General features: G+C 44.9%; 1 protein-coding gene across 2 annotated transcripts in view; it reads left to right on the plus strand.

Moving 5' to 3' along the window:
• PID1 (phosphotyrosine interaction domain containing 1) overlaps positions 1 to 27,692 on the plus strand; it is an 80,779-nt gene that overhangs the window by 21,728 nt on the left and 31,359 nt on the right. The window contains exon 2 of one of the 2 annotated variants that reach the window (XM_054166831.1): positions 9,685 to 9,831. The exons of the other annotated variant lie outside the window; for it this stretch is intronic. Within the exon in view, the coding sequence (XP_054022806.1) occupies positions 9,685 to 9,831 (147 nt within the window). The remainder of the gene's footprint in view (positions 1 to 9,684; positions 9,832 to 27,692) is intronic. 2 annotated transcript variants of the gene reach the window in all.

The following is a 27,692-nucleotide window of genomic DNA, read 5'->3' on the forward strand; positions in this document are numbered from 1 at the left end:
GTTATTTGAAAGCAGCTCAGCTGATATGTTAGTGAAAGTCACTATGTTTTATTTCCATCGATGTTAAAAATATGTTGCTCTTGTGTTAAAATATATGCCATGACCACCAGGCATTGGAAACTACAACTCGGTTCAAAATGTGTTTAACTGTCATCAGTACATAATGGACTGGAAAAAATGAAATACAAGCAGACATATTTAGATGTTCATCTTTCATCCCTGTGCCTAATTTCCACTGAAAGAATGAACTGGGAATTAAGGTGCTGTAATCATAGAACTGTTTTGGTTGGAAGAGATCTCCAAGATCGTAGAGTCCACCATCATCCTATGACCACCATGGCCCTTAAACCATATCCCGAAGTGCCATGACCACATGTTTCTTCAACACCTCCAGGGACAAATACAGAGACTGATGAAAGAATTTTTTTACTCTAGTGCTGTGGCTTCTTTTACCTACTTCACTGAAATTTTAGGGAAGTATTTTCACGAGTGTCCTGAAGTAGTGACTCCTTCCTTCTCTGCTATGGAACTCCACAGTGGACCTAAAGTTTTGAACAATTATGGTTGAACTGGGAACATAGTCTCTGAATATCCTGTATCTTTAGATTTGCTTAGGTCTAGTGGTTTAGTTTGGCTGAGTGTGGAGAGATGTTAGAGGATCAGTCATGAAATTCTCATCTGGCTCTGAAGTTCCCTGTAGTTTGGAGGGTGTTTGTATCTGGGATTGTGTTTTGTTTGGGCAGCAATCCTGCTGATTGGAATAGCATAAGCTTGGCAATGGAATAGAGGCATCTGGCCAGAGCAAACTCCAAGTACACAGGGTCTGAGAACAAAACGTTTCACATGAATTAGATTATGAGGAAACAGCAATTCTTTAAACTTGTAAGAAAACAAGGCAGTGTGAGTATCACACAGGCTGTCTGTGACCAGGGCTGTCGATGGGGAGCGCAAATTTCAGGTATGAAATTTTGGCAGTTGTGTGTTTATAAGAGACATGTCTTGCCACCCCAGCAAGAAGGATATTCCCTAAGAAACTGGTGTGAGAGTGAGATGGAATAACTGTTGGTGCTCACATGCAAAGATCTAGTAGGATCTTTCTGAAAGGCTTTTTGACACTTGATTGGTTTTGGTTTCCTCTGGAGCATACACTGCAGCTGGGCTTGCCATCCTAAAAAGGCTCCCTGCGTCCTCGTCCTGCTTTTGTATCTGCAGTCCTGAGTCCCCTCTTTCCTGTCCTCTCTCCATTTTTTCTGTGTATTAGAGGTTTATCTGTCTTCCCATGTTATGCTCAGGAGTGGCAGGAGGAGTCCAGGAGGGCCCTTGTGCCTGGCAGCACTGCTTGCAGCTTGCTGGGTCCAGGCACTTCCCTTTCTCCATTCTCAGGCCTTGCTTGCTTTGATGCCACCTACTTGGCATCTGGTGACACAGAATAGAGTTTATCCTGGCAAATGCAGGTTACATTTTTTATGTGCCAAATCGGTCCCTGCTACCCCTGCCTCTCCTCTGTGTTACCTGATGGGAAGTGGTAGAAACAACGGGACCTGAGGAGGGGAGTCATAGAATCCTGGAATGGTTTTGGTTGGAAGGGACCTTGAAGATCTAGTTCCACCCAGCCCTGCCATGGGCAGAGACACCTTCCACTAGACCAGGTTGCTCAAGCCCCCACCCAGCCTGGCTCCCCCTCCAGGGAGGGGGCATCCACAACCTGGATGGCTGTGGTTGGTTCTGTGGCACTGGTTCAGTTTTTAATGTTCAGCCATGCAGGGTGGTGTTGAGCACGTGGAGGGGTGACAGAAGTTTGGGGATTTAGTTGTTTGGGTTCATGTGGGGTGTGGGGTTTTTTTGGTTTGGTTTGTTGTCTTGGTACACTTCCAAGATACTTTGCCCCCAGATCCTTGGGAGTGCCATGTCCCCAGTACACTGAGTCACACCAGGTTGTGCCGTAGGCCTGCCCAAGCTCCTCCGCTCTCAGAATGAGTCACAGAGTGCCCACAGGCAAGTCAGTCTCACCCAGGTACCTGCTGCTATTCCTTTGTGAATGAGAGGTGTAAATTCAGACATAATTATCTGCTTTCTCATCTAAATAGCATCTGTTACCTGAAATGGATTGAATTAACTTGGTTTGATAGGCTGGCAAAATAGAGCTCTTGCCATGCTAGATGAGATAGGCTTTTAATAACAGGTTTCAAAAAGATTGCTTGGGCCGGATCTGCTGGAGTATAAAGAGTCATGACATGATCTTGGATTCTTGCGTGCCAGTCAGTTCTGTGTTACAGAGCAGGCTGCTTATGGGATGAATCTGACTTTGATAAATGCTTCTATCCCCTCTGTACAAGGCTTTATTTTAGTGTCTAGTACAATGTTTATATGAACTGCTAGTGAAGGATAAATAAATATGACACAGTAAACTTTTATATGGGAGGAGGGAAGGTATTTAAACTGTGTTAGCAATATTTGTTAAATAAGAAATGCATCAGATGTGACATTTATCTGTACTGGACAGTATTTGCTTTGAACAAAAGCCTTGAAATGGGTCAGCTTTCACATGTATCGATTCTTTGCTTGCCGAAAAGCTAGAGGCTTGGAGTGGAGTAGTCCTTGGGTCACAGTTCTGCTCATGTCACTGGTGACTGCTAAAGCACCACTGTGTTGTCCTCTCATTTGACTGTGAGTAAGAGAATCACAGTATCACAGTATCACAGTAACTAAGGTTGGAAGAGACCCCAAGGATCATCAAGTCCAACCTGTTCCAACAGAATGTAGTCTTGTATCTACAGATTGGATATGTTGGTAGTCAGATTTCACTGTCAATAGATGAAAAGGGACATGTAAGCTTTCTAAAACTCTCTCACAGTTCGTAGCGCTTGGTTGTGCCTTTCTCCTCCTAGGCTGCTGTGCCTGTTGAAAAAAATGAATTTCATTCCAGAACTCAATGGACCTCAAAGGGAGTGGAAGTACTTGCACTGAAGAAAGAAGTTACAAAGATTATTTTTAATTTCTCAGGGACTAATCCTTTGCTGATCATCTGGGAATTCCATTTACGGGCTGTAGAAAGACTGGAGGGTTGCTTCTCATTCTGGACATCTCCTCTTTTAGAGCCTTCAAGCTTTTAGAATAACTCTTTCACAAGTTAACATCTTGCCATTTGGGGGTTTGCACTCAATGCATGTCTCTGGCAAAATCTGACCACATACAGGTTACCTGGAAACATGGTGCTGGTTGGTGCAGTCGTGTGTTGGTTGCAATGCTGATATTAAGAGATAATTTGGGCTGAAGGCTTCATTACGCTCACCACGTCTCAAAACAATTAGCCTGCAGACTGTGTTCATTTTGCTCATCCCTGGCTGCAGGATTACAGATTGCAACAAGTTACAGTCCCTTCTTCCTTGATGTATTTTTATAATCACATCCAATGTACCACCCTTTCTTAGATTTATTGCTTCATAAGTTTTTGTTTTATTTATGATAGCATGAAAATGAAGAGATTCACTAACCCAAGGTTGCCTGCTGAGTAGTCAGCATTAAGAGCAATGTCTGCTTTGTTAAAACCTGATGATGAAGAGCTGTGCAGAAGTGTTAAGCATTATTATTGTAAATTGCCAGTAAGTACTTTCCACAGAATCACAGAATGCCAGGTTGGAAGGGACCCCAAGGGTTACCTGGTCAAACCTTAAACTTTTCTCCTCCAAGGCCTGTTTGATTGTATAGAGTCACAGAGGTTTTCTCCAAAACATTTAGCCTGAGTTCTGAAATTGGCTGTATCTGTGCTGACTAACTGAAAACCAAACCCCAAATGCTGTTAATTTTTGGTTTTAAAAAGCATCAGGAATTGTGCTTGGACTAAATACAGAGCACCAAAATCTGCAGATTGAGTCTTGTGAAATAGTGAATCTAGAGATACTATGAGATTATTGAGCTGATAACAAAACATGTGTTGGAACCCATTAGGAAGTTCTTGATTCTTGTATTCAATTAACCTGTAGCTAAGAGGGTTAGTGATGACAGAGTTCCTACGTTGACATGGGTAGCACTTTGAAGATCACCAAGGAGGCAAGTATATATTGTACCTTTGTAGTGACAATCTTCACAGTATCACAGTAACTAAGGTTGGAAGAGACCCCAAGGATCATCAAGTCCAACCTGCTCCAACAGACCTCACAACTAGACCATGGCACCAAGTGCCACATCCAATCTCCCCTTGAACACCTCCAGGGACAGCGACTCCACCACCTCCCTGGGCAGCCCATTCCAATGACGAACAACTCGCTCAGTGAAGAACTTTTTCCTCACCTCGAGTCTAAACCTCCCCTGGCACAGCTTGAGACTGTGTCCCCTTGTTCTGGTGCTGGTTGCCTGGGAGAAGAGACCAACCCCCTCCTGTCTACAACCACCTTTCAGGTAGTTGTAGAGGGCAATGAGGTCACCCCTGAGCCTTCTCTTCTCCAGGCTAAACAATCCCAGCTCCCTCAGCCTCTCCTCATAGGGCTTGTACTCAAGGCCTCTCACCAGCCTTGTTGCCCTTCTCTGGACACCTTCAAGTGTCTCAATGTCCTTCCTAAACTGAGGGGCCCAGAACTGGACACAGGACTCAAGGTGTGGCCTAACCAAAGCAGAGTACAGGGGCACAATGACCTCCCTGCTCCTGCTGGCCACACTATTCCTAATACAGGCCAGGATGCCATTGGCCCTCCTGGCCACCTGGGATCTTGAGGATCTTGGGATCTGGGATCTGGGATCTTGGCCTGCTGTGGGTTTGGGCTACCTTCAATTTTCTTCTCTAGGGATGCCAGTAAGACTGGTAAATTAAGCAAAAGAAATTCATGGAACTTGAATCCTTGAATAAGCAAAGTTATGGTTTTGTGTTAGGATAATTTTCCAGTGTTATTAAAGGTTTTACTTAAACTATACTCTGAATTATTTAATTTTCAGTGACAAAGAAAATACAATGCTAATTATAGCTCTGTTCCTGTCTTTGGCAATTGATGTATTTTGTTTGCTCTAGGAATTTTAAGTTTCTTACTGGTGTGTTGCTACTTGCTTTTCTTTCAGGCATAAAGTCTGTATCAGCAGCACCATCAAAACTGATGAAGGATGAATGATGTGCCCTTTTGAGCAGTGGTTACAGTCATGCCAGTGAAGAATACATTCCTGGGAAAATTTTCAGTTATAGAGCTTCCAGATGAACCTAGTGGTTCTGGCACATGGAATGTGAAGGGTATAATGTTCCCTGAACCTTTAGTCACTGCATTGCCAAAGTTATGCTTTTCAAGAACTTTGTGAATTTAAAGCACTTTAAAGAAATATTCTGGATTCATAGAAGTGGAGAACTAATCCCTCTTCTCAAAAAAATGTTGGCTACTGTTACAGGTCAGCATTTGCCGACAGTTTCTGCAGGAGATGCCAGCTTGGAGTGCAAACTAAGAAATGGGTTCAGTGAAGCACGTTATCCCATTCTTGGCTTGAGGCACATGAATAATCCCATTGACTACCCACGTGTGCTTTACTGGGACTGCTCACATAGTGAAAGTTAAGCATGTGTTTAAATAACTTGCTTATTTGGGGGCTTGCTGCATGATGTCTCCTGGCAGAGACTTGGTTTTCTTATGGCAGCCATCATAGGAGCCGTGTGTGTGTGCAGGAAGCACAGCGGTGTCTGCGTGGGCTGTGCAGTCCAGAGCAAAAGGCTATTTCTGTGTCCACCCCTAAGCTGTCTTGCACTTCTCTGGCAACTAATTACCTGTTTGCTGCCAGCTCTGCTCTGGTGTTTTTGGCACCTAACCACTCCATCTTGCTGCTCATGCAAGTGTTGAATTGCCTTTGTAAGGCAGAGAGTAGTCTTTTCTGTGTTTAAGACTCTGTATGTGGTTGTTACAACATGAAAAGAAAGGAAATCGTTGTCATAGTTTTCCTCATTTTGGTCAAATTGTGCTCTCTGTCAGCAGTCCCACTGATATCAATAGAGATGCTAGCAGAGAAGCACCATTTCAGAGGTACCAGCACAGTACTCAGAGGGGCTAAATGGAGTTTTTCATCTATTGAGTATCTAGAGGAACCACAGTTATGTGAGACCCTCTGTAAATGACTCATCTGTGGAAATGGAGCTCTTTCAGCACACCAGAAGGGAGAAGTTAAATGCTAGGATAAGATCTTCTCCAACCTGGTATTTCACAACCATTATCTCTGGTTGGATCTAAAATTGACCCACCAGCAAAATAGGGCAACTTCAGGTTGAAAAATCATTTGGGTAAAATTTCCTCTCTTCCCTGCACACACAAGGCAGCAGATGAAATTGGAGACCATGTTTCCCTGTGCTTGAAAAGGAATCAGTCACAGGTGGGGAATTGCCATGACTTGCTCATGGCAGGTATCCATCACCCTCTCCCTTCTTCATGTAGTAAGTCAGCAGACCTAAGCTCTATATAAAAACAAGTCAAGCTAATAGAATGAGAGTTGTGGTGGACAGTAGGTAATTAATGGGACCAGCAAGCCCAGCTCTGCAGTTGGTAGTCAGTGCTCCTTCAAACCCGGTATCTCCAGCTTTGAGTTGCTGGTTTTTGGTTGTTTAGACTTCAGAAGAGATGTCTAGGAAACCCCAATCAAAAGCTGTTAATAGCAACTTAAGGGTAAAATAAAATAGTTTTTCTCAATAAGTTTAATAATTATCATAGAATCACAGAATCAATAAGGTTGGAAAAGACCTCAGAGATCATCAAGTCCAACCCAACGCCTCATGACTGACTAAACCATGGCTTCAAGTGCCACATCCAATCCCTTTTAGAACACCACCAGGGACGGTGACCACCACCTCCCTGGGCAGCACATTCCAATGAGCAATTACTCTTTCTGTGAAGAACTTTCTCCTCACCTTGAGCCTAAACTTCCCCTGATGCAGCTTGAGACTGTGTCCTCTTGTTCTGGTGCTGGTTGCCTGGGAGAAGAGACCAGCCCCCACCTGGCTACAACCTCCTTTCAGGTACTTGTAGAGAGCAGTAAGGTCTCCTCTGAGCCTCCTCTTCTCCAGGCTAAGCAACCGCAGCTCCCTCATCCTCTCCTCATGGGGTTTGTGCTTGAGGCCTCTCCCCAGCCTTGTTGCCCTTCTCTGGACATGTTCAAGTGTCTCAATATCCTTCTTAAACTGAGGGCCCAGAACTGGACACAGGACTCAAGGTGTGGCCTAACCAGTGCAGAGTCCAGGGGCACAATGACTTCCCTGCTCCTGCTGGCCACACTATTTCTTATACAGGCCTGGATGCCATTGGCCTTCTTGGCCACCTGGGCACACTGCTGGCTCATGTTCAGCCAGCTGTCAACCAGTACCCCCAGGGTCCCTTTCTGCCTGGCTGCTCTCCAGCCACTCTGACCCCAGCCTGTAGCACTGCATGGGGTTGTTGTGACCAAAGTGCAGCACCCGGCACTTGGGCTTGTTAAATGACATCGTGTTGGACTCTGCCCATCTGTCCAGCTTGTTAAGGTCCCTCTGCAGAGCCCTTCTACCCTCTAACAGATGAACATCTGCTCCCAGCTTGGTGTTGTCTGCAAACTTACTAATGGCGGACTCAATCCCCTTGTCCCGATCATCAGTAAAGATATTGAACAGTATTGGGCCCAACACTGGTCCCTGGAGGACATCACTAGTGACTAGCTGCCAGCTGGATGTGGCACCATTCATCACCAGTCTGTGGGCTCAGCCCTCCAGCCAGGTCCTAACCCAGCACAGAGTGCTGCTGTCCAAGCCACGAGCTGACAGCTTGGCCAGGAGTTTGCTGTGGGGGATGGTGTCAAAGGCCTTGCTGAAGTCCAGGTAGACTACATCCACAGCCTTCCTCACAACTACCAGGTGGGTCACCTGATCATGGAAGGAGATCAGGTTGGTCAGGCAGGACCTGCCCTTCCTGAAACCATGCTGGCTGGGCCTGATCCCTTGGCCATCCTGTAAGTGCTGTGTGATTGCCCCAAAGACGACGTGTTCCATAATCTTGCCTGGCACTGAGGTCAGGCTGACAGGCCTGTAGTTTGCAGGTTCCTCCATCCAGCCCTGCTTTTGGATGGCCATCACATTGGCCAGTTTCCAGTCACCTGGGACCTCTCCAGTGAGCCAGGACTGGTGCTAAATGATGGAGAGAGGCTTGACAAGCTCATCTGACAGCTCTCTCAGCACCCTAGCTTGTGAGGTGCTGTACGTCAAGTATCATCATGATGATTAGACTTAAATGCTGATAAGCTAAGATTTAAGCTGGTTTAGAAGTGTATTGACAGGCTTTCAGTTAGCTAATGGTGAGGTATTTATGAATTAAGTAGGAAGTTTACTTTTATTCTCATGCATTTTCAATAGAACACTGGAATCAACAAAAACCTGTATGAAGATAGCATAGTAGTTGGTTCATCCCCTGTGTCTAAATACAATGATTAACCAGCTCTTTCCTCAGCTGAGGCACAGGACTGAAAAGCAAGGACCCGAGTTGATTTTCTAGGTCTGACGGGACAGACTCTTTAACCATCCCTCTGCCTGCAGGCTTCACCCCAGAGTGTTTGTCTGCCTCAAAGAGGTGAGGGAAGGTTGAGGGGAAAGGGTGACTGCGAAACAACTGAAGAATCTCCTATCACAATTCAGAACAAATAGTTTGGTTTTGATGAAAGTAATCTGGAATCATTGCACATGCATCTAATAAGTGCTGATTTATGAGTTAGCTATGAAGCTTTAATAAACTCACATTTCTTTAGACAGTGCTGCAGTACATTACTAGCTGGAAGTACTACACTTACTTGCTTCATGTCTGCATATTTCCACCCTTAGATATGCAGTAGCAAATGAAAATGTCCCAATTTCTCAGATGAAGGTCAGTTCAAAGAAGCATCTAAATATTGAAAAATGTCTATAACTCCACTGATTCCATAAAATTGATTTGGAAGTCTTTCAAGTGTTGGTTTTCTTCACTCCAAGTAACTGCTGAGAAACTTCCTCCAACGATGTTACTGTCCAGTTGGATAGTTCTTCACCCAAGCGTGGGGAGTTATTTCCTGTCTGTTACAGCAAGTGACAAGTTTTGAATTGTGTCTATTTGTTAGTACAGGAGTGGCATTTACACTGGAGTCTGGAGGAGCTGTTGCTTAGACAAGGAGACAATTTAGCTTTCGCACGCTAAAAGCAAACCAATGAGGCGTTCAGCTCAGTGGGAACAGTAACATCTGCAAAGGCTGAAGGGATAAGAATTAAATACAGAAGAAAGTAAACAAGAATGGATGAATCTGTAGTTCTTTGGGCTCCGATTCCTTGTTCTGTTGATGATCTCAAAGGTCTTTTCCAACCTGGCCCATTCCATTCCATTCCATTTTTAGTGGAGAAATGGTGTCTAGGACCAGTTTTATAATATGCCTGGGAGTGATCAGAGGTTGAAGTTTGACCCTCCTTGGGACACATGGGTTGTAATGAATCCTCTCATTTTCTGTGTGTTTGTCTGTGGTTGTTTTGTTTTGTTTTGTTAGTTTGTTTTAATTAAAAGCAGCCTCCACATTGCTAATAGTAATAATGAGTGTTTGCTATCTTACATTCTAAAACCAGTTAACTCTCCCCATGGAAACTTCCAAGGCAGTGGACAGCATGTGAAACATGCAGGCACGTCCAGCTGTTACCTCTCATTTTTCTGCACTGCAACTGGAGATAATTGCTTTTCTCTCTCTGTGTAGCACTTTCAGACCATGTTAAAGACGAAGTTGAATGTCCTAACTCTGCGGAAAGAGCCTCTCCCGACAGTGATCTTCCACGAGCCTGAAGCTATTGAGCTGTGCACCACAACGCCGCACTTGAAGACCCGGACTCACACTGGATGCAAGGTACTTGGGAGTATGACTATAAGAAATGAGACTACTGAGGAGGTGTCTTGTGTGTGTATGAGGTGGGGGTTGGTCTCCCAGGCAACCACCAACAGAACAAGAGGACACAGTCTCAAGCTGCGCTAGGGAAGGTTTAGGCTGGATGTTAGGAAGAAGTTCTTCACAGAAAGAGTGATTGACCATTGGGATGGGCTGCCCAGGGAGGTGGTGCAGTTACCATCACTGGTGTTTAAGAAGAGGCTGGATGAGGCACTTGGTGCCATGGTTTAGTTGATTAGATGGTGTTGAATGATAGGTTGGACTTGATGATCTCAAAGGTCTTTTCCAACCTGGTTAATTCTGTTCTATTCTGTGACTCTAAAGAGCCCAAAGTAACCAACAAGGATATTGTTGTCCTTGAAAATCCCAGTAACCGCTATGATTACTATACATTTTCTTAATAAAATAAATAATAACACAAAAGGGTGTTTCTGACCAGAAATTTTGAACTTGAGGAGGGAAAAAAAAATTGGGTAATATACAATGCAAATTGTGGAGGATTTCTAACAGCTTACAGTGAAGATGGCTGGTTGGAAACACTGCTGTTGAGGGCTAGTGCTGAGATGGGAGGTGAAGGGCACTTGTGCATTTGCATTTATCAGTCTGTACTACCAGAATAGAATAGAATAAACCAGGTTGGAAGAGACCTTCGAGATCATTGCATCCAATTCATCATCCAACCCACCTAATCAACTAAACCATGGCACCAAACACCCCATCAAGTCTCCTTCTAAACACCTCCAGTGATGGCGTCTCCACCACCTCCCCGGGCAGCCCATTCCAATGGCCAATCACTCTCTCTGTGAAGTACATAGCTATTGAAATAGGGCTGCAGTGTAAAACCTGAAGTTAGGGGGGTTTGGTTATCCTTTGTTTTGTTGGGGTTTTTGTATGTTTTTCTTTAAAGAGACAAAAAAATCCCACAAAACCAAGCACACAGGAAGGAGACTTAGACCTTGATTTGGTTAAGCAACAAGATGAATTTGCCTGGTTGCATCAAAGCACAGCTTCTGAGAAAGCTCTTTTTCTTTAAAGTTTAATGGCTTAAGAGCTTTGAGTGTGTTCTTCTGTGAAACCCATATAAAACAGCAAACAAATCTGTTTGGTTTGCATCTTCTGCTGCAGCACTTTTTCTTGGTCGCAGAGCCACAGGCAGCCTTGCAGACTGAGCTGGGTACTGGTTTGGCCTATGCTGCCAATGGGGGCTTTGCAGCCAAGTCTCCTTCACCCAGCCCAACAGGCAGTTTTGGGGGGAATATCCACCCACCCTCGAGGGTCTTGGTGACAATGCAAAGCACTAGACTTTAGCCTCCACTGCTCTGTAAAGTGTGTGTTCTAGAAGAGACATTGCCTGATGCTACATGTTCTGGATAAGGTCCAAAGTGCAATTACATGTATTAACTGCCTTCTGGGCCAGGAGTGTGTGCACACACATGTGCGTGGATGCTCTTGCTTCCTGGAGGATCTGATGTGAGACACATGAGGTAGGAAGAAAGTGCTTCCTAGTGTGTTCTTCAGCTTCTCTTGGCATACTGTGTGTGGACTGCATGGGCTTTGGGCATGCTGTGAAGGGCTTTACTGGGACACCTCCAGACCTGGCAGTTCTTCAGCAAAGTGTCTTATTGGGCAGTGTAATTTTTGTTTGACTTTTGACTGTCAAAATAGCCAAGAAACAAGAGAGCTACTGGGTGCTGAAGCAGTGCTGCCCTGTGCTGATGCAGAAGACTGCAGGGCAAGTGACCCCAATAAGCTTTGTATTGGTAGGTTGTAGTATCTGCTTTTCCACAGTGATGCCTTTTGTTCTTTATGGTGATATCTCATTGTTTCTTGAGAATATTAGCTATCATGAAAATGGTTCACAAAGTGTCTTTCACCCCAGCAAGAAAAAGTTTAGACATAATGCTTTTTGAAATCAGTTTTTTTTTCTGAATCTGTGATAAATTTAAATGACCCTTTTTACTTAACTTACAATCCTCCAACTGGAGAAATGCTGAACCCCTCAGTGAGGACAATCTTGTTCTATATGTAGACATCACTATATGTAGCCATCACTGTGTTCTTTTGTGTGTGTGCAATGAAACATAGTAGTGGTGACTTGGGAACGTCTGCCACAATGCTCCCCTTTGGCTGCTGGCGCTGTATCTCCTTCCCTGTTTCCCCTTGTATCTAGTTCATCCCTGCCAGTGCTGAAATCTTACAGTCATTGTTTTGGGGTGGTGGCCAAGCCTCTCTTCAGGTGACACAGCAGTTGTAATTTCACAGAATCACAGAGTGTATTGGGTTGGAAGGGATCCTCAAAGGTCCTCTTGGCTATCCTCCCTGCAGTCAGCAGGGACATATCCAACTAGATCAAGTTGCTCAGGGCCACATCAAGCCTGACCTTGAATGTCTTCAGGGATGGAGCCTCCACCACATCGCAGGGCAACTTGTTCCAGTATGTCACCACTCTCACTGTAAAGAGCCTCCTCCTAATGCCCAGCCTAGATCTATCCTGTTCCAATTTAAAACCATTGCCCCTTGTCCTGTCAGTACAAGCTCTTCTAAATAGTTCCTCCCCAGCCTTCCTGTAGGTCCCCTTCAGATATTGAAATGCAGCTGTTATTTCCACTACCCTCCTTGGGAAGATTCTACACATACATTGTTCCAGCCATTAACTGAAATGCTCTGATTTTACCCAGTCTCTCCAGTCACAGTCACTTCCCCCCACCCCCTCTCTTTTTTTATGACTAAATGCATTCTTTTATGGAGCTGGTATCCTCCTTCTGTTCATAAGTAATTAGCCTTCCTCTTCTTTTTCACCTCTGTTTATTAGTTTCTTGATGAGTGACACCATGATAGTGTTGGCATAACAAAGCCAGTATTTGATAACAGAGGTTTTCATTCTGTGGGGTCAAATCCATCACTGTTGTTCCAGTTGTAAGGGGAAGATGCTGTGGTGTGGCTGGTACCACTGAACCTCTCCAGTTCTGGTACCACTGAGCCTCTCCAGGTGTGGGCTTTTCTAGCAGGAGCACGCTATCCAGTTTTGACTCTGTTTCATGGGTCACACGCTTTTGATCCTTAATTTTTTTTCCTCTTGACTGAAATCCCTCCAGTTTTTCACTGTAATCCCATTAATGAGATGGCATCGTTCTGCTGACATTTTATTGTGCAGTTTTAACTTATGCCTTGACTGGCACCATCTTGGTAGGGCAAATTGGCACGTGGAATCGCTTAGCTTATGTTTTGTTACACAGTTGCTCTTTTAGCCTTGTCCTTTGATTGCAAGACAGACCTTTCTCTTTCACATGGCGCTGGCTGCTGAATCCTGAAGGAATGAAACTTTTCTGCTGGGATGCAGTCTCATTTGGTAATTGAATGGGATGGTTTTAAGAGCAACAGAGAAATGCCTTATTTGAAGTAAAGTAGGGGGAACCCTTCCAAAATTGGGAAGTTAAATAATTGAACCAATTCAGAGAGCTGCCTAATCCTAGATCTGATGCAGCTTTGTTTCCATTGTATTTCCTAAAATACTTTTTTTCACTTGCAGCAGAAGGCTTAAGACTCATTCCTTCTGCTACTGCACGTCCGCACTTGCCTGCTTGGGCTGGCTGTGCTGTCGCCTGCTTCCACCCTTCACAGCTGTGGACGTGATTTCCCCAAACAGGAGAAACAGAGCATTTGCATTGATTTGCAGTGCAGAGCTTTGGGCACACATGGTGCAGAGTTTGTGGTGCTGGCTTCTCAGTGAGACGGGTTGACTCGGAGGTTCTTATTACCACAGGGCACCTTCTTGCCGCTTTTCCCTTCCTTTCCCCACCATTCCTCTTTGCAAATGGGTAGCGACAGCCCTGTGCCCTGGAGTCGGGCTGTTGCAGACCCACTCAACACACAGCCTAGAACACAGCAGCATTTCTAGGTGAAATAAAGCACTCAGACTCTGGAGCCTACCTGGGGAGTTGTTTGCTTTTGTTTGGGCCATGGTGGATGTTAGGTGAGAAGCAGTTGCTTGGCCCCAGAGTAAACACGACTTCTTGTCTTCCTGCAGCTGAGACTACCAGGGCAGAGTAGCAGGATGCAGCATCTAGGGAGTTCCCATATCTGGCAGCTGCAATTGAGCACCCATGTACATGCTGCCTCCTTCCTGCTAGCAATGTGACTTTTGTGAATGCTGGAGAACCAAGTGTTAAGGCCAGTAGGTGCACCAAATAATGAATAAACCCAGCTGGCTTATCGTACACTTGTAAATGGCAAGTCTCAGCTGAAGCTAAACCACCTGTTGCTGAGGAAGAATGAAAAAGTATGAGATTAAGTATTTTTTTATTTCCAGCTGGACCACACTTTGACGAGTTGCTAATTTGCTCTTATGTCAGTAGAATCATAGAACCACAAAATGTTTTGTGTTGGAAGGAACCTTAAAGATCATCTCGTTCCAGCCCCCTGCCATGGGCAGGGACACCTTCTGCTAGACCACAGCTTGTGGCTCAAGACCCTGTCCAACCTGGCCTTGAACACCTCCAGGGAAGGGGCATCCAGAGCCTCCCTGGGCATCCTGTTCCAGTGTCTCACCACCCTCCCTTCTCCAGCTTAAATCCATTCCCTCTCATCCTATCACTACAAGCTCTTGTAAAACAAGTCCATCCCTGGCCTGCTTGTAGGCCCCATTACTAGTGTGCTATAGAGCAAGCTTCTCTGTGCAGCCATGAACCTGATTTAAGTGCATCCATATGAAATTCTGCCCTTCCCTCCTCAGATTCAAAGGGGTTTGATGAGACTGTTACTGTCCTGCATATCAGTCTTCTGTGCTAATTGTATTTCAGCTGGAAACTCCCCTTATTTTGGCACTAAGGACCACCAGATGAAAACTGAAAATCTGGGGAAATTGTCTCCAGACAATAAGCTGTTCTCTCCTTAGAAATGCATGCTTTCTCAGGGCCTTTTAACAGTTTTTGTTTAAATTCTGCATGTTTTATTCTTCCTTCATGTCCTAATCAGCTTGCACTGATTCTAATGTTTCTTGATTTCTGTCCCTTTGAGTTATGGTGGTGGCATGAAGGGAACTGCCTAAGTGACTCTCTTTGTGGCTGCTGCTTTTCCAGACGCTACTGCAGTAATGCACAAAGGTTAAAAAATCCTCTTGTGATTCCTGAAGTGGTGTTGTAGGTTTGACTTTTTTTTCCCTTTCTATTACAAAGTGAAGTCAGTGCTGAATTGCAGAATTGTAGGAATGCTAGGTTGGAAGGGACCCCAAGGATCATCTGGTCCAACCTTTCTAGGTCACAGTCTAGTTAAAATGAGATGGCCCAGCACACTGTCAAGCTGAGTCTTAAAACTGACCAGTGTAGGGGAATCCACTACTTCCCTTGGGAGATGATTCCAGTGTCTAACAATTCTCACAGTGAAACATTGTCTTCAGATGGATTCTCCCCAGCAGTAACTGGTAACTGTCACCCCTTGGCTTTTCCTTGGGCCTCCTTGTAAAAAGGGAGTCTCCGTCCTCCTGGTAGCCACGCTTTAAATTAAATCTCTCCTTAGCCTTTTTCTCAAAGCTGAACAAACTTCAGTGATGAAAAACCAGTAGCTGTTTGTTATGCACCTGAAGTAGGTGGTCTTATTCCTGCTGTCCCCAGCAGTGGAAAAGCTTTCTCATCAGCTGGGGAGGCTTATGAGAAGAGTATTAAACCACGCAAATAATTGCATTCTGCAGAGTATTCTTTTACTAAATGGGAAAATACATACTAATGCCATGGCATTTGTGGGTGTGCTTGTTGCTTGCCTGCCTTTTTGGACAGAGTTGGTGAGATGATTAATTCAGGCTCTGTGGAAGGCCTGATGGTGTATCTTAATTGAAGATTGATGAAAGTCTTGTTTAGTGACACGTACAAATGGCATTAGAGTGATATTGGCATTTTAAAATCAAGTCTTGCACGTATTGATAGAGATCTTAAAAGTAGCCAAGAAGGAATTTTAAATAAATGGAACTTGGTCTTTCAGAATAGCTTAATTGCCTCACTCAGAAGGCAAAGAGAAGATGATTCTTGTACTCAAGTTGCTGAAGGGTGACAATTACTGTGGGGCTTCTTTAACAGGAAGGGGCTGTGGCCACATCTGGACTTCCTTGGCACAGTGTAGTGTAAGCTGTTTAGCGCTGGGCTGGACTACTGCAACTCTAGGACACACCTGGATTTGTTACACTTGAGTGAGCCTAATAACTGTGAGGTGTGTTCTGGGAGAGCTGGGCAGTGCTCTACTGTGCAAAGCCAGGGGGTGGGGATGCCTCTCAACTAGACTCAGCTGCTCAAAGCCTCATCAAACCTGCCCTTGAACACCCTGAGGGAAGAGGCATCCACAACCATTCCAGAGTCTCACCACCCTCATACTGAAGAACTTCTTCTTAAGATTCAGTTTAGACCTACTCTCCCTCAGCTTAAAACCATTCCCCCTTGTCATGTCCCTAGACACCCTTAGGATCTCTTCAGGTATTGGAAGGCAGCCATAAGGTTTTGCCTGAGTCTTCTCTTCTCTAGGCTGAACAACTCTGCCTCCCTCTAGTCTACCCTCATAGCAGAAGTGTTCCAACCCATGGATCATCTTTGTGACCCTCCTCTGGACTCCCTTCAACAGCTCTGTGCCCTTCTTATGGTGGGGACACCAGAACTGGATGCAGTATTCCAGGTGGGATCTCACAAGAGCAGTGTAAATGGGATGAATCGTCTCTCTTGACCTGTTCGCCACACTCCTCAATGCAGCGCAGCACATGGCTGCCTTCTGGGCTGCCTGAGTGCACTGCCCTGCTCATGGTGAGCTTCTCAGCAATCAATACATCCGAATCTCTTTCTTCAGGGCTACTCTCAACCCACTCTGCACCAGGCCTGGATTTACGTCTGGGGTTGGCCTGACCTGATGCAGGATCTTGCACTTTGACTTGTTGAACCTCATGCAGTTACTGGCCCCACTTCTCAAGCCTGTCAAGATCTTTCTGGATGCTATCCCTTCCCTCAAGTGAGTTCACTGCACTACACAGCTTGGTGTCATCAGCAAACTTGCTGAGGGTCCACTCAATGCCACTGTCCCTGTGGCTGACAAAAATGTTAAACAGCACTGGGTCCAGAACAGACTCCTGGGGAGCTCCACTTGTCTCTGGTCTCCACCTGGACAGGTACTCAGAGGCTTTAATGATGTGCTTTCAGAAGTGTAGTGCATTGACTAAGCTGATGCCCCAACAAGTGTGCTATGTGAAGATGAGCACTACTTTTCATGTAGTGCTACAGACATGAAAAAATAAAATGAGATGTTTAATCCTGAAATTAGGGAAGAGTAAGCTGCTTGCCAGAAGTCTTACACATGACTGTATTCCAGACTGCTTTAGAGAAGCTAAGTTTTGTTCTCATATTGGAAACAGGGAATTGCATATGCTCATTTCTTCTTCAAAATGTGACTGTGGGGTGGGGTCCTGCCCTGCCCCTGTGAAGTTAATGAGGGCTTTGCCACGGGCTCCATGGTGGGCATGGTGGGATGTCACCATGAAAGACAGTAGCCACCTTCAGGAAGCACACACTGCATGGCGTTTGGCGCTGGCTGCTCTCAGCTTTCAGCTGCATAGAGGATCTCTCTTGCATATAATTTCTTTCTTTTTTATGCCATGCATGGAAAGCCCACTGATGTCAGTGTGTGTTTATACTTTAAATGAGTGCAGAGCAGCTAACAGAAATACAAAGGGGAGATGTAAGTGGAGAATGTTGTTAAAGTGTATTGGTACTTCATTTCCTGAAGTCCAGGGGTCTTAGGTGGAGAATATAAATTGTCCAAAGCAATTGCATTAATTGTAAACTGAGGCTGCTTTAAATAGCATCTTCTTCAGTGCTCAGTTTTGCTGTGCTGGACGTATTTTGGCACAATTTTGTTTGCTTACTGTGAAAATGGCATCATAAGACTAATGTATTCTGAGAGTGGTGGAAGTTATGTCCTGTCAGATACGTTGGTGTGGCTTGGGGGTTTTTTTTGTAGCATTTGTACCCGTGACATTTTTCAAGCCATGGTTCAAGTAAAGGGCATCTTGTTATTCAGGAAGCTCTTGCATCCCATCTGAAAATGGTCATGTATTGCAGTCAGCTTCATGTTTCTGCTGTAACAGCCTTTGGAGGGGAAGGTATATGGCTGTTTTCTGCATTGTGGAGTAACTGCCCTGTGAATATTTCCTGTGAACATTAATTATGGGAAAATAGCCTTGATAAAAAGACAAGATGCCAATATGAAGTAGGGTGGCAACTGTAAGGTCCTAGATAGCTACAGATGTGTGAAGATACTTGGTTTTCACGCTGTATAAAATATTGTGCTTATCACAATTGCTCAGGCAGAGCCTTCTGGTCGTAGGAGCTAATTGCTTCCATAATAATTAAAGTTCAGCTATCTAACAAATAATAGCTTTTGATGTATAAAAATTAAAACGAGATTGAAATTTATTATGGTGGTTACACTGAGCAGATGCTGCAGTCACTGTCAATTGTTTTGTTCTGGTGTGTCCTTGAGAAACATTTCTATCATGGTGGGGCTGTTTCAGCATAAGGATGGAGCTGTATTGCTGGAGGGTACAGGGAAGTTGGTGCCTCTCCATGGCCCTTAGGACACACGGGCCCTGCTGTGAGCTGGCTCTTAGGAGGAGGAGGCACCCTTCGTTCCTGGCATGTGAAATTACTCTTGAACAAAATCAAGGAGCTTCTGGTTCTGCAGTTGTTGCTGCAGTGGGCATCTCCCTGTTCAGCAGCATAAACAGTGCTGGGAGAGGTGTTGGCAGTTCCTTATAGACTGATTTTTCGCAGCAAAGACAGTGAGCACGTTCTGTGAAGGTATTCTGTGTGGCACTTCCCCTGAAGCCATGGGTATTGTTTCTTTGATTTCCATTAGAATACTGCAAAATTTGCATTTGGCACAGGGTACCTACTGCTCACTCTAGTTTGAGCCAGCATGAGCCTTGTCAGGAATTAGTAATCTCTGTTTACAGCTATGCTATGCCAAAACCATCAGTTTTTATATTGTGGGTGATCCTGTGGAGCTGAAAGCTTCCCACAGGAGCAAATGGCACTGGCAAGAAAAGGAGGCTGAAGATGGATTATGGATCCATTCTTCTGTGGATGAGGTTGGTCATGTTCGTAGATGCACAGCCTGCTGGAATGTAGATTAATGTTGCAAGAAAAAACACCTCACTATATCATCATAGAAAAGAATGTCCTGTGTGTGCCAGCCACTTCTGTTTTGGTTGGTCCCAGGAATAAATCTGCTCTCCCTGTGCTGTTCCAATGAAGTCCTGCCCTTGTGGCCAAGAGGACAAATGGTGTCCTGGGGTGCATCAAGAAAAGTCTGTCCAGCAGGTCTAGGGAGGTTCTTCTCCCCCACTGCTCTGCCCTGGTGAGACCACTTTGGGCTCCCCAATTCTAGAGGGACAGAGATCTGCTGGAGAGAGTCCAATGGAGAGCCATGAGGATGATTAGGGGACTCAGCAGCTGTAACTGTGTCAACTTTTTGAGTTCTGTGTGTGGTGATGTTATAGGCAAGTAAGCCTGGCTTTAAATAAGCAAATAAACAGGAAGCAACCAGACCCCAGATTTGGGGTTTCTCTATGTGGCCACAGGGTGCTCGCCTCAGCCATCTGTCCCTGCCCAGCACAGCCTGACATCCACATACCTGGGTCCTTTGCAGGGGTCTGCCTCAGGGCCATGGTGGGGCAATGTGCTTATTGGTGGCTGCTGGCCATGTCATGTGGAGTGGGGGTGGTTTCCTGTGTGCTCCATGTTCAGGTGTCCACATCTTTCAGGGCCAGGCAGTCCCTCCTGCCATCTAGGGACGGAGGAGGAGGGTGAGGCTGCATGTGGCCTCATCCCAGGCCTCAAAGACCCAACACACTGGCCTCTGTACTCTGCTGTATGTGTTTCCAGATCCTAGCAATGTCCCACAGCAGGGCCAGTATAAGACAAATCCTGATGCTCCCATGTGTGCTCTGAAATGTCTTGCCACCTTCCAAAGGGGCAGCTGCTTGTGCCTGAGGGCTGTGGTGTGAGCACCTGCAGCATTCTGCAGCCTCTGTCATGTTGGTAAGTCAGAAGCAGTAAACCCTTCCTATCCTCCAGAAGAAACACTGGCAAGCCCTCGGGGTGTCTTTGGGTGGAGGGAGGACCAGAGCAGCCTTGCTTTTCCTTAGGTCCCCTTCTTGGCAATCTCAAAGAGGTCTGTGTGTTGCCATAGGCATGAAACCTGACATTGGTAACTTGTGCCCATTTGAAAGACTCTCGTCAAGAGTTTAAGCAGTGGGAATTGTATTTCTGTCATTTCAGATAATAGAAGTTCCATTCTGGATCCTCTGTTGTGACAGCAGAGGACTCTCTGAAAGTCTGTTGTGAAACCAGAGAAGTTTAGGTAATTTAGCCCCTGGACTTGATAGCATGGCCCTTGAACAGTCATGAGGCTCTCTCACTGTCTCTTCAAATTTGTTAGCATGCCCTCATCTTGCAGTCCAGTCATCATCTTCTGCTGTTATGGCTGAGTATGGCAGAGCTATGGGTGTGTGCTGGGGATGGGTGAACAGCAGCAAGGGAGGGGCTGGCTGGTGATGGGCAGAAGCCCTGCTTGACATTTCTGCTGCATGGCAAATGGCCAGGGGAGCTGCACCTTTCCATTAAAAAACTACTTTGCAACACATTTCATAAGATTGCTTTTATTCCAGTTAGCTCCTCAGTAAGTGGCAAACTTTATTTTGAAGGGAGACTTAGAGATTGCCTTTATGGAGATTCTTCTGTAATCCTGTCCCCCCCTGCCCCCCTCCTTGAATTAGGTTGCCTGTTTATTCTCTGTTAGCAATGACTTTTATGTCAGTATGAGTGCAGGAGGTTATAGAAGTGCATGATGTTTCTCACATTGTAGCAGCTTTCTGCATACCAGCCCCTTTGCCCTTTTTACTACATGGAAAACTATAAATGTGTCACACAGGACCATTTAAATGAGTACTGTTAAGGTCCTGTTCCACAGCTGTAATTTCTTAAGAGCTATCAGAGCTGTGTCTTATGTGCAGCCCTCACAGTCACGCTGCATTGAAATCCTATTAATTACTTTGGAGACATTTTTGTATGATGTGTCTTGAGAAAAAGCGTTTGAGAATCTGTGAAACAGATGAGATGGAAATTCCTCTGGCGTCTGTCAGCAAACATAAACAGGTGGAGCACATCCAAGTTTCTGCAGCTGAGGGAGGGGCTCCAGAAAACGTGGTGGTTTGCAGCACAGAGGGAAAATGGAAATCAAAATAATTAGTTGTGTATCTTCATTTGAGGGTGCTGTGTCACGTAAGGCCAGTCCAGCCACAGAAGCTTGCTGCTTCTTTTCAAGGGCTATTGTAACTCAATTGCCAGGTTTTTACAGGAAATGAGCAGGATTCTGCAGCCCATCTAAGTAAGATGAAAACTGAGCATGTACACTGTAAACAGGACTTACTTCTCACTTTGAAGGGTGTTACAGTATTTGTGCTTCTTGCTGGTGCAGGATTAATCAAGGTACTCACTGAAATGCTTAGCTGCATCAATACCCAAAATACAGCATTCCTAAACATTATTTGTATGTTTTAGGGCAAACTCCAGGAGTTTAGGGAAAACAAAAGCAAAGCAAACAAACAAAATGCTGCTGGTGTGCATCAAAGGAAATGTGTGTGGGAAGAAGCTGATTTTGCTGCCCAGGGTGAAAGGCCAGCTGGCCTCAGTAAGCTGACATCAGTTAGCACTTTATGCATATGTACTTTAATAGAAATAATTTTTACTGAGCAGGTCTCAAAGCCTGTTAGTGTTCATAGAATCATGGAATGGTTTAAGTTGGAAAGGACCTTAAAGATCATCCAGTTCCAACACCCACCCAGCCACCCCCCGCCATAAGCAGGGACATCTTCCACTAGACCAGGTTGCTCAAGGCCCTGTTGCACCTGGCCTTGAACACCTCCAGGGAGGGGGCATCCACAACCTCCCTGGGCAACCCGTTCCAGTTAAACAATGTCCCTCCCCGGCTTACTTGTAGACCCCCATTGACTACTGGAAGGCTGCTCTAAGGTGTCAGAGGAGCCTTCTCTTTTCCAGCCTGAATGGCCCCACCTCTCACAGCCTCTGCCCTTAGGGAGGTGCTCCAGCCCTCTGATCATCTTTGTTGGCTCCTCTGGATTCACTCCAACAGTTCAATAACAGTGTTCCTAAATGTGTTGCTTATTTAAACCTCATAACAGTCTTGTGCACAACTGCACCTTTATACATAACAGGCAGAGTGGAAATCTGGAAGGATTAGTGACTAATCTGTGGCTGCAGAATGAATCTGCTCTATCCCCTTTGCCTTTGCAAGGCAGCACTACCTTTGCTCAGAAAGGTAAACCAAAATACAAACACAAAAATGGTGGCAGTGGTTGTGTGGTGTGTTTCAGAGCATCCATCACAAAGCAATGTCTTTAAACAATGGATGGAATGGAATTAAGATTTGTTTGTTACATGAAGGACAGCTATAAAGCATGAAGTAATACTTGGATAATCAACACAGACAAAGAGCAACATTTCCCGGTACATGAAAGCAAGCTTTGCTGCCTTCTCAAGAACAAAAAAGAGAGACTGGAATTTCATTTTATTTTAAAATGCTTTTTTCTTCTAAGGGCATGACTATGCAAAAATGCAGGCATTCCAAATTCAACCCTGTGTGTGAAATTAGCAAATGTCCTTCACTAGTTTCTCTGAAGTTTGCAGCCACTTGAAACGCTCTGCAGCCTGTTCTCCATAGCAGTCTTTAAGGGCAAAGACGTCGCAATTAAAATACTCAAATAGGCAGCTGACTCAGTAGTACCTCAGTGGCAGGATATGGCCCTTGGATGAGAGCTTGGCACCTTGCTGTAGGACTTTATGGTACTTAGGTTGTCTGTCCCCATAAAATCATTTATGTTTAGAAAAGATCTTTAAGATGATTGAGTCCAACCATAACCCTACTACCATGACCACTGACCTATGTCCTGAAGCATCACATCTATGGCTTCTTGAACACCTCCAGGCGTGATGACTCCACCACCTCCCTGGGCAGCTTGTTCCAATGCCTGACCACTTTCAGGAAATAAATTTCTCCTGATATCCTATCTAAACCTCCCCTGGCACATCTCTTCTTGTCCTACCACTAGTTACCTGGGAGAAGAAACCAACACAAGCCTCACTACAACCTCCTTTCAAGTAGTTGTACAGAGCACTAAGATCTCCCCTTGGACTTCTCTTCTCCAGAGTAATCAACCCCAGCTTCCTCAGCTACTCCTTATATGCCATACCCTTCAGACCCCTCACCAGTCTTGTTGCTCTTCTCTGGATACACTCCAAGACCTCTGTTATTCTTACACTGTGATGTCCAGAACTGAACACGGTACTCAAGTTATGGCCTCCGCAGGGCTGAGTACGAGGGCACTGCTGGCTGCATCAGAGATGTCATCCCTAAAGTACAGGGCTTTACTCTAAAACATTTCAGGGTGATAAGGAGGAGTTTGACTGGTTGCCTAGTATCTTGTACTCCTGTTGAAATGGGGTAGGACATAGATAAATTATCTTGTAGTCGTGCCAGATTGTGGCCTCAAGATAGTAGCAGTGTTTATTTGTAGCTGATGGAAGGTGTGACTGATGGTCCAAATGAGGATCATCACCCTGAATGAACTGGAGACACCTGTGCTTGAAGTCTAGGGTTTGGTTCAGCTGATGTGTTTGGTTCACATTTCAGGGTTATCTTTCCAATTAATTCTCCCAAAGCTGATGAGCTAAATAACATGAAATGTATTGGGGGGATGGTGAAAGTGCTGCCTGATTGCATGGATATGGAAAGATGTTTTTAATGGAGCACTGTATATTCATAAGCCAACTCCCAATTCCTTTTATAGCAGTGTAACTCCACAGCAACTGCACTAAACTTTAGACTTGCTGTAATATTCCCCCTGCAATATAAAGCACTGGTGTAAGTTCCTCTTGAGATGAAAAGAGGGTTATGGAAAAAACCCCTACATATTGTGTAATGTAGGAGGCACATCATTCATGTTCTACCAAGTGAAATCTGTTTTGTATTTCTTTTGCTGAGTGTCCAGATCATATAAATGATTGTGGCCATTGCTGCAGAGCACAACACAGGACAAGGCCTTTTTGTGCCTGGAATGGTTTAACATAATCAACATGTATCTAAGATACTCGAGATGCTTATTCAGCATCTAAAGCTTTGCCTTGGGCTGCTCTTCCCAACTGCAAAATTCAAGGATCGTTAGTAGAAAATGAAACTTCCCTTGAAAATCCATGCATTCCTCACAGATAATATATATTAACTTAATCCAGTGTTTTATTCTCCCTCTTCTAAACATAAAGGAAGGGTTATGTAGTAGATACACAGACTGACTATTAGGAAGAAATTCTTTACAGTGAGGGCGGTAAGACACTGGAACAGGTTGCCCAGGGAGGCTGTGGATGCCCCTTCCCTGGAGGTGTTCAAGGCCAGGTTGGACAGGGCCATGAGCAACATGGTCCAGTGGGAAGTGTCTCTGCCCATGGTGGGGGTGTTGGAAGTGGATGACCTTTAAGGTACCATCCAACCCAAGCCACTCTATGATCGAGCATTCTTGTCCTGATCCCTGACTCATCCCTGTGTCCCGTTACCTTGCACACCCAGTGAATGGATTGAAGCAGGAGATGCATTTGAGGCAATTTCAGGTTTCAAGAACAACTCCTGTTTACCACACGGTATTTTTAGCGCTCTTCAAGACAAGTAAAACAGACAACTGCCTCAAAGCAGATGAAGGCAAGTTTGCAGCACTGTGAGCAGTATGGGTTTGTCTTGGGAAAGCAGTGTTGGCTGAAAATGTTGCATTCACATTTATGAGCACCCCTTGAACAAATTCTCCAAAAATTTGTCTCAATTTCCCAAGGTATCTTGTTTGTTTCAAACCAAAGAAAATGCATTGCAAATCTAGAAGGATTATTTTCCTCTTTTCCTTCTTTTATGCTTTTTATTTTGAAGCCCACCGAAATAACGCTGTCTTGGGGCCCCTTTGTTCCTCTGCACAGTGCCATGAAGAAAACTGGTTATTGCTGGGGTTTTTTTTTCCTCTGTCATTTTCTTTAGCTTGAATGGAGATTCATTGCTCCTCTGGGATGAGGAAAAACCAGGCTGTCTCATTCTGTGATGCTCTGCGCTAGCATCACTGGAGAGTTGGAAGCGAGCAGTTTAGTGATGATTGTGATTATATCACTGAATGTAGATTTAATTAACTCATTTTACTTACATTATTTCCTGTTCATACACTCAGTTCTTTCTTTCTTTTTTAGTTACAGTTTTAGGTACAATTTTTAGTCCTGTTTGAAGTTCATGATCAAGCTTCCTTTGGTGTTGGTAGTGCTTAGATTAGGCTGAACGATACCATTGGACTCCTGCTTGTGTTTTCCTTTTCTGCTTGGTAAGTAGCATACCTTTGACAGGCAGAGGCTGGCTGGCTGTAGATACGTGGACGCTAGAAGAAACAAGATAAATTGCTTATTAAAGCTATTAACAGGAGAAGCTGCTGAGCAGAGGATCAGACACTTCTTGTGGTACTTGTGTATTTTTTGGTGTTTGCATAGGCAGAGAGCCCCAACAGGCACAGCAGTGGTGGTGTACTGGTGGAAATGCTCTCTTGCAGCCATGCTGGGATAACTCTGCATGTGCAGGCAGAGACCACTGATGTATGTCCTGAGTTGCCTCTAGAAGGGAAGATAAAAGAATGACTTCTTAGCAGTTTGTTTTCGACAGCTCTTCTCACTACAAGGAGATGGTTTTGCTCAAGCTTTTGTTATGTACTTCTATACTTATTTGCTTCCTGGCATTTAATTCCTCGTAAAATCAACAGCTGTGTTTAGAAGCAATTTTTAAAGGCAAGCCATCATAAAGTGTACGTGGATGTGATGCTATTGATTCAAAATTATATGTTGTACAAACCCCACAGAGGGCAACGCTTTTGAGAAACATACAACACAGCATATGTGTACCTACAGAATGTTACTGTCTCTTTGGATATTACCAGTGGGAGAGGCAGCAAAAGCAAAGGATCATTCACGCTTGGAGGGACGATTCTAGTTTCATGTAAACCTGTGGTATGTGTCTGATACATGGAGATGGAGAAGTACAAGTGTTCTTCATAGTCCAGGCTTGCCTCCCCGCTATCTCTGTGTGCTGAGATATTTGTGTCTCATCCGCACCTTGCTTATCTGGGGTGAAACAAATGGGTCTGGATTGTCATCTTGTTCTGTGTTTGACCTCCAGCAGGGGATGTCTTGAACAAGAAACGGAAAAGTGAAGGAGATGACAGTGCCTGCACCTGGCCAGAATTTAAAAGAGGGTGTGGGGTGATGCAGCTTATGCCTGATCTCAGCTGGTGATCATTTTATGGGACATACTTACCCTTCAAGCATGAGATTTGATTAGCTTAGGTCTTTGCTTACATAGCTGTAAAAAGAACACCTGCTGTGTTACCTAACTTTGTAAAACTGCCCAGTTTTATAACCCTATAACTGAGGAAGTACACTTGGTTAGAAGAGGGAGCCTCACCTGATAACACCAGGCCAGACAAAGTGACGTTTTTCCAGCAGTGACTACATTTCTCTGCACCCCTTCTCAGGAGCAGGTATCTTCCTGCTCTGCCCCTGCTGTCCCCAGCATAAGGTACAATGCATAGATGGTAATACAAACATACTCAAAATTCAACAGAACAAAATAACAAGGCCTGCTAGTGGGCTTATAAATGGTTCAGTCATGCAGTCTGGCAGGTGAGCCTGGATGGGGAGGTGCCTTCAGATCAGGGCTGGGGTAGTGCAAATGTCACTGAATGCTCCTCATGAAGGAGAACATTTAGAAAGATATTGTCAGCCATGAGAAATACCTTCAGGTTCCTACCAAGTGCTTAGATCACCCAGCTACAAAACAAACATCAGCTCCTGTGCGCTTAAAACCTCATTCTCTGTATTTTTCCCTGGGTGTAGTATCTACAGAAAGTGTCATCTGAGGTGCAAGAGCAATTCACAAGTTCTGCTCACAGAAGGGAATATTGTCAATTACTGATGATTGACTGGGCCACGGGCAGTCCAGTGGCAATCCTGGAATGCACCAGCACAGTTCACTTCTATTCTGCAGTACACTTATGCAAATCAATTGCCATTTGTACTGATAGCTGTTTTCAGTCTGGGCTGGGTGAAATGGCTCTGATGTCTCATCCTGTTTTTTCCTCCCCTTTTCTCTCCACCCTGATTTCTGGGCATGCACTCTCATTGTTTTTTTTTTCCCCTGCAGTCCATCTCTGCCTTCCAGATGAGGAACCTGGTTTTAATTTTCATGTGTCATGTCTGTTTCATAAAGCACACGCATACGGGGTCATATGATTGTTGTGCAATGTTAAGAGCACTGCTGAAACGAGTCTCACATAGAAGGATTTGTAAAGTCATCTTGAAATAAAATGTACCTAGTTCCAAATTTGAAAAGGGATCATTCCATACAGGTGACAGAAGTAAAGAGACACAGGCCATGAATAACAGGTGCACTTTAAAATGGTCCTTGTGGCTCCAGCCCTTGCTGCTTGCACAGCAGCTGCCCCATTGGCCCTGCCAAGCATGGGCAGGTGGGGGGAGGCATTGTCTCAGCCCCTTGGGTGGGACTGTTCTCATATGCTGCGTCAGCTGTGTGCAGCACAGTGGTGGCCCTTGTGCTGTGCATGGAAGAAATCAACCGTCCACCATGAAACCAAAGCATCATCTCTGCATCACAGTAAGTCTCCAGTTATGAAACAGCTACAAATACCT

This window comes from Dryobates pubescens, chromosome 13 (assembly GCF_014839835.1).
Source record: "Dryobates pubescens isolate bDryPub1 chromosome 13, bDryPub1.pri, whole genome shotgun sequence".
NCBI lineage: Eukaryota > Metazoa > Chordata > Aves > Piciformes > Picidae > Dryobates > Dryobates pubescens.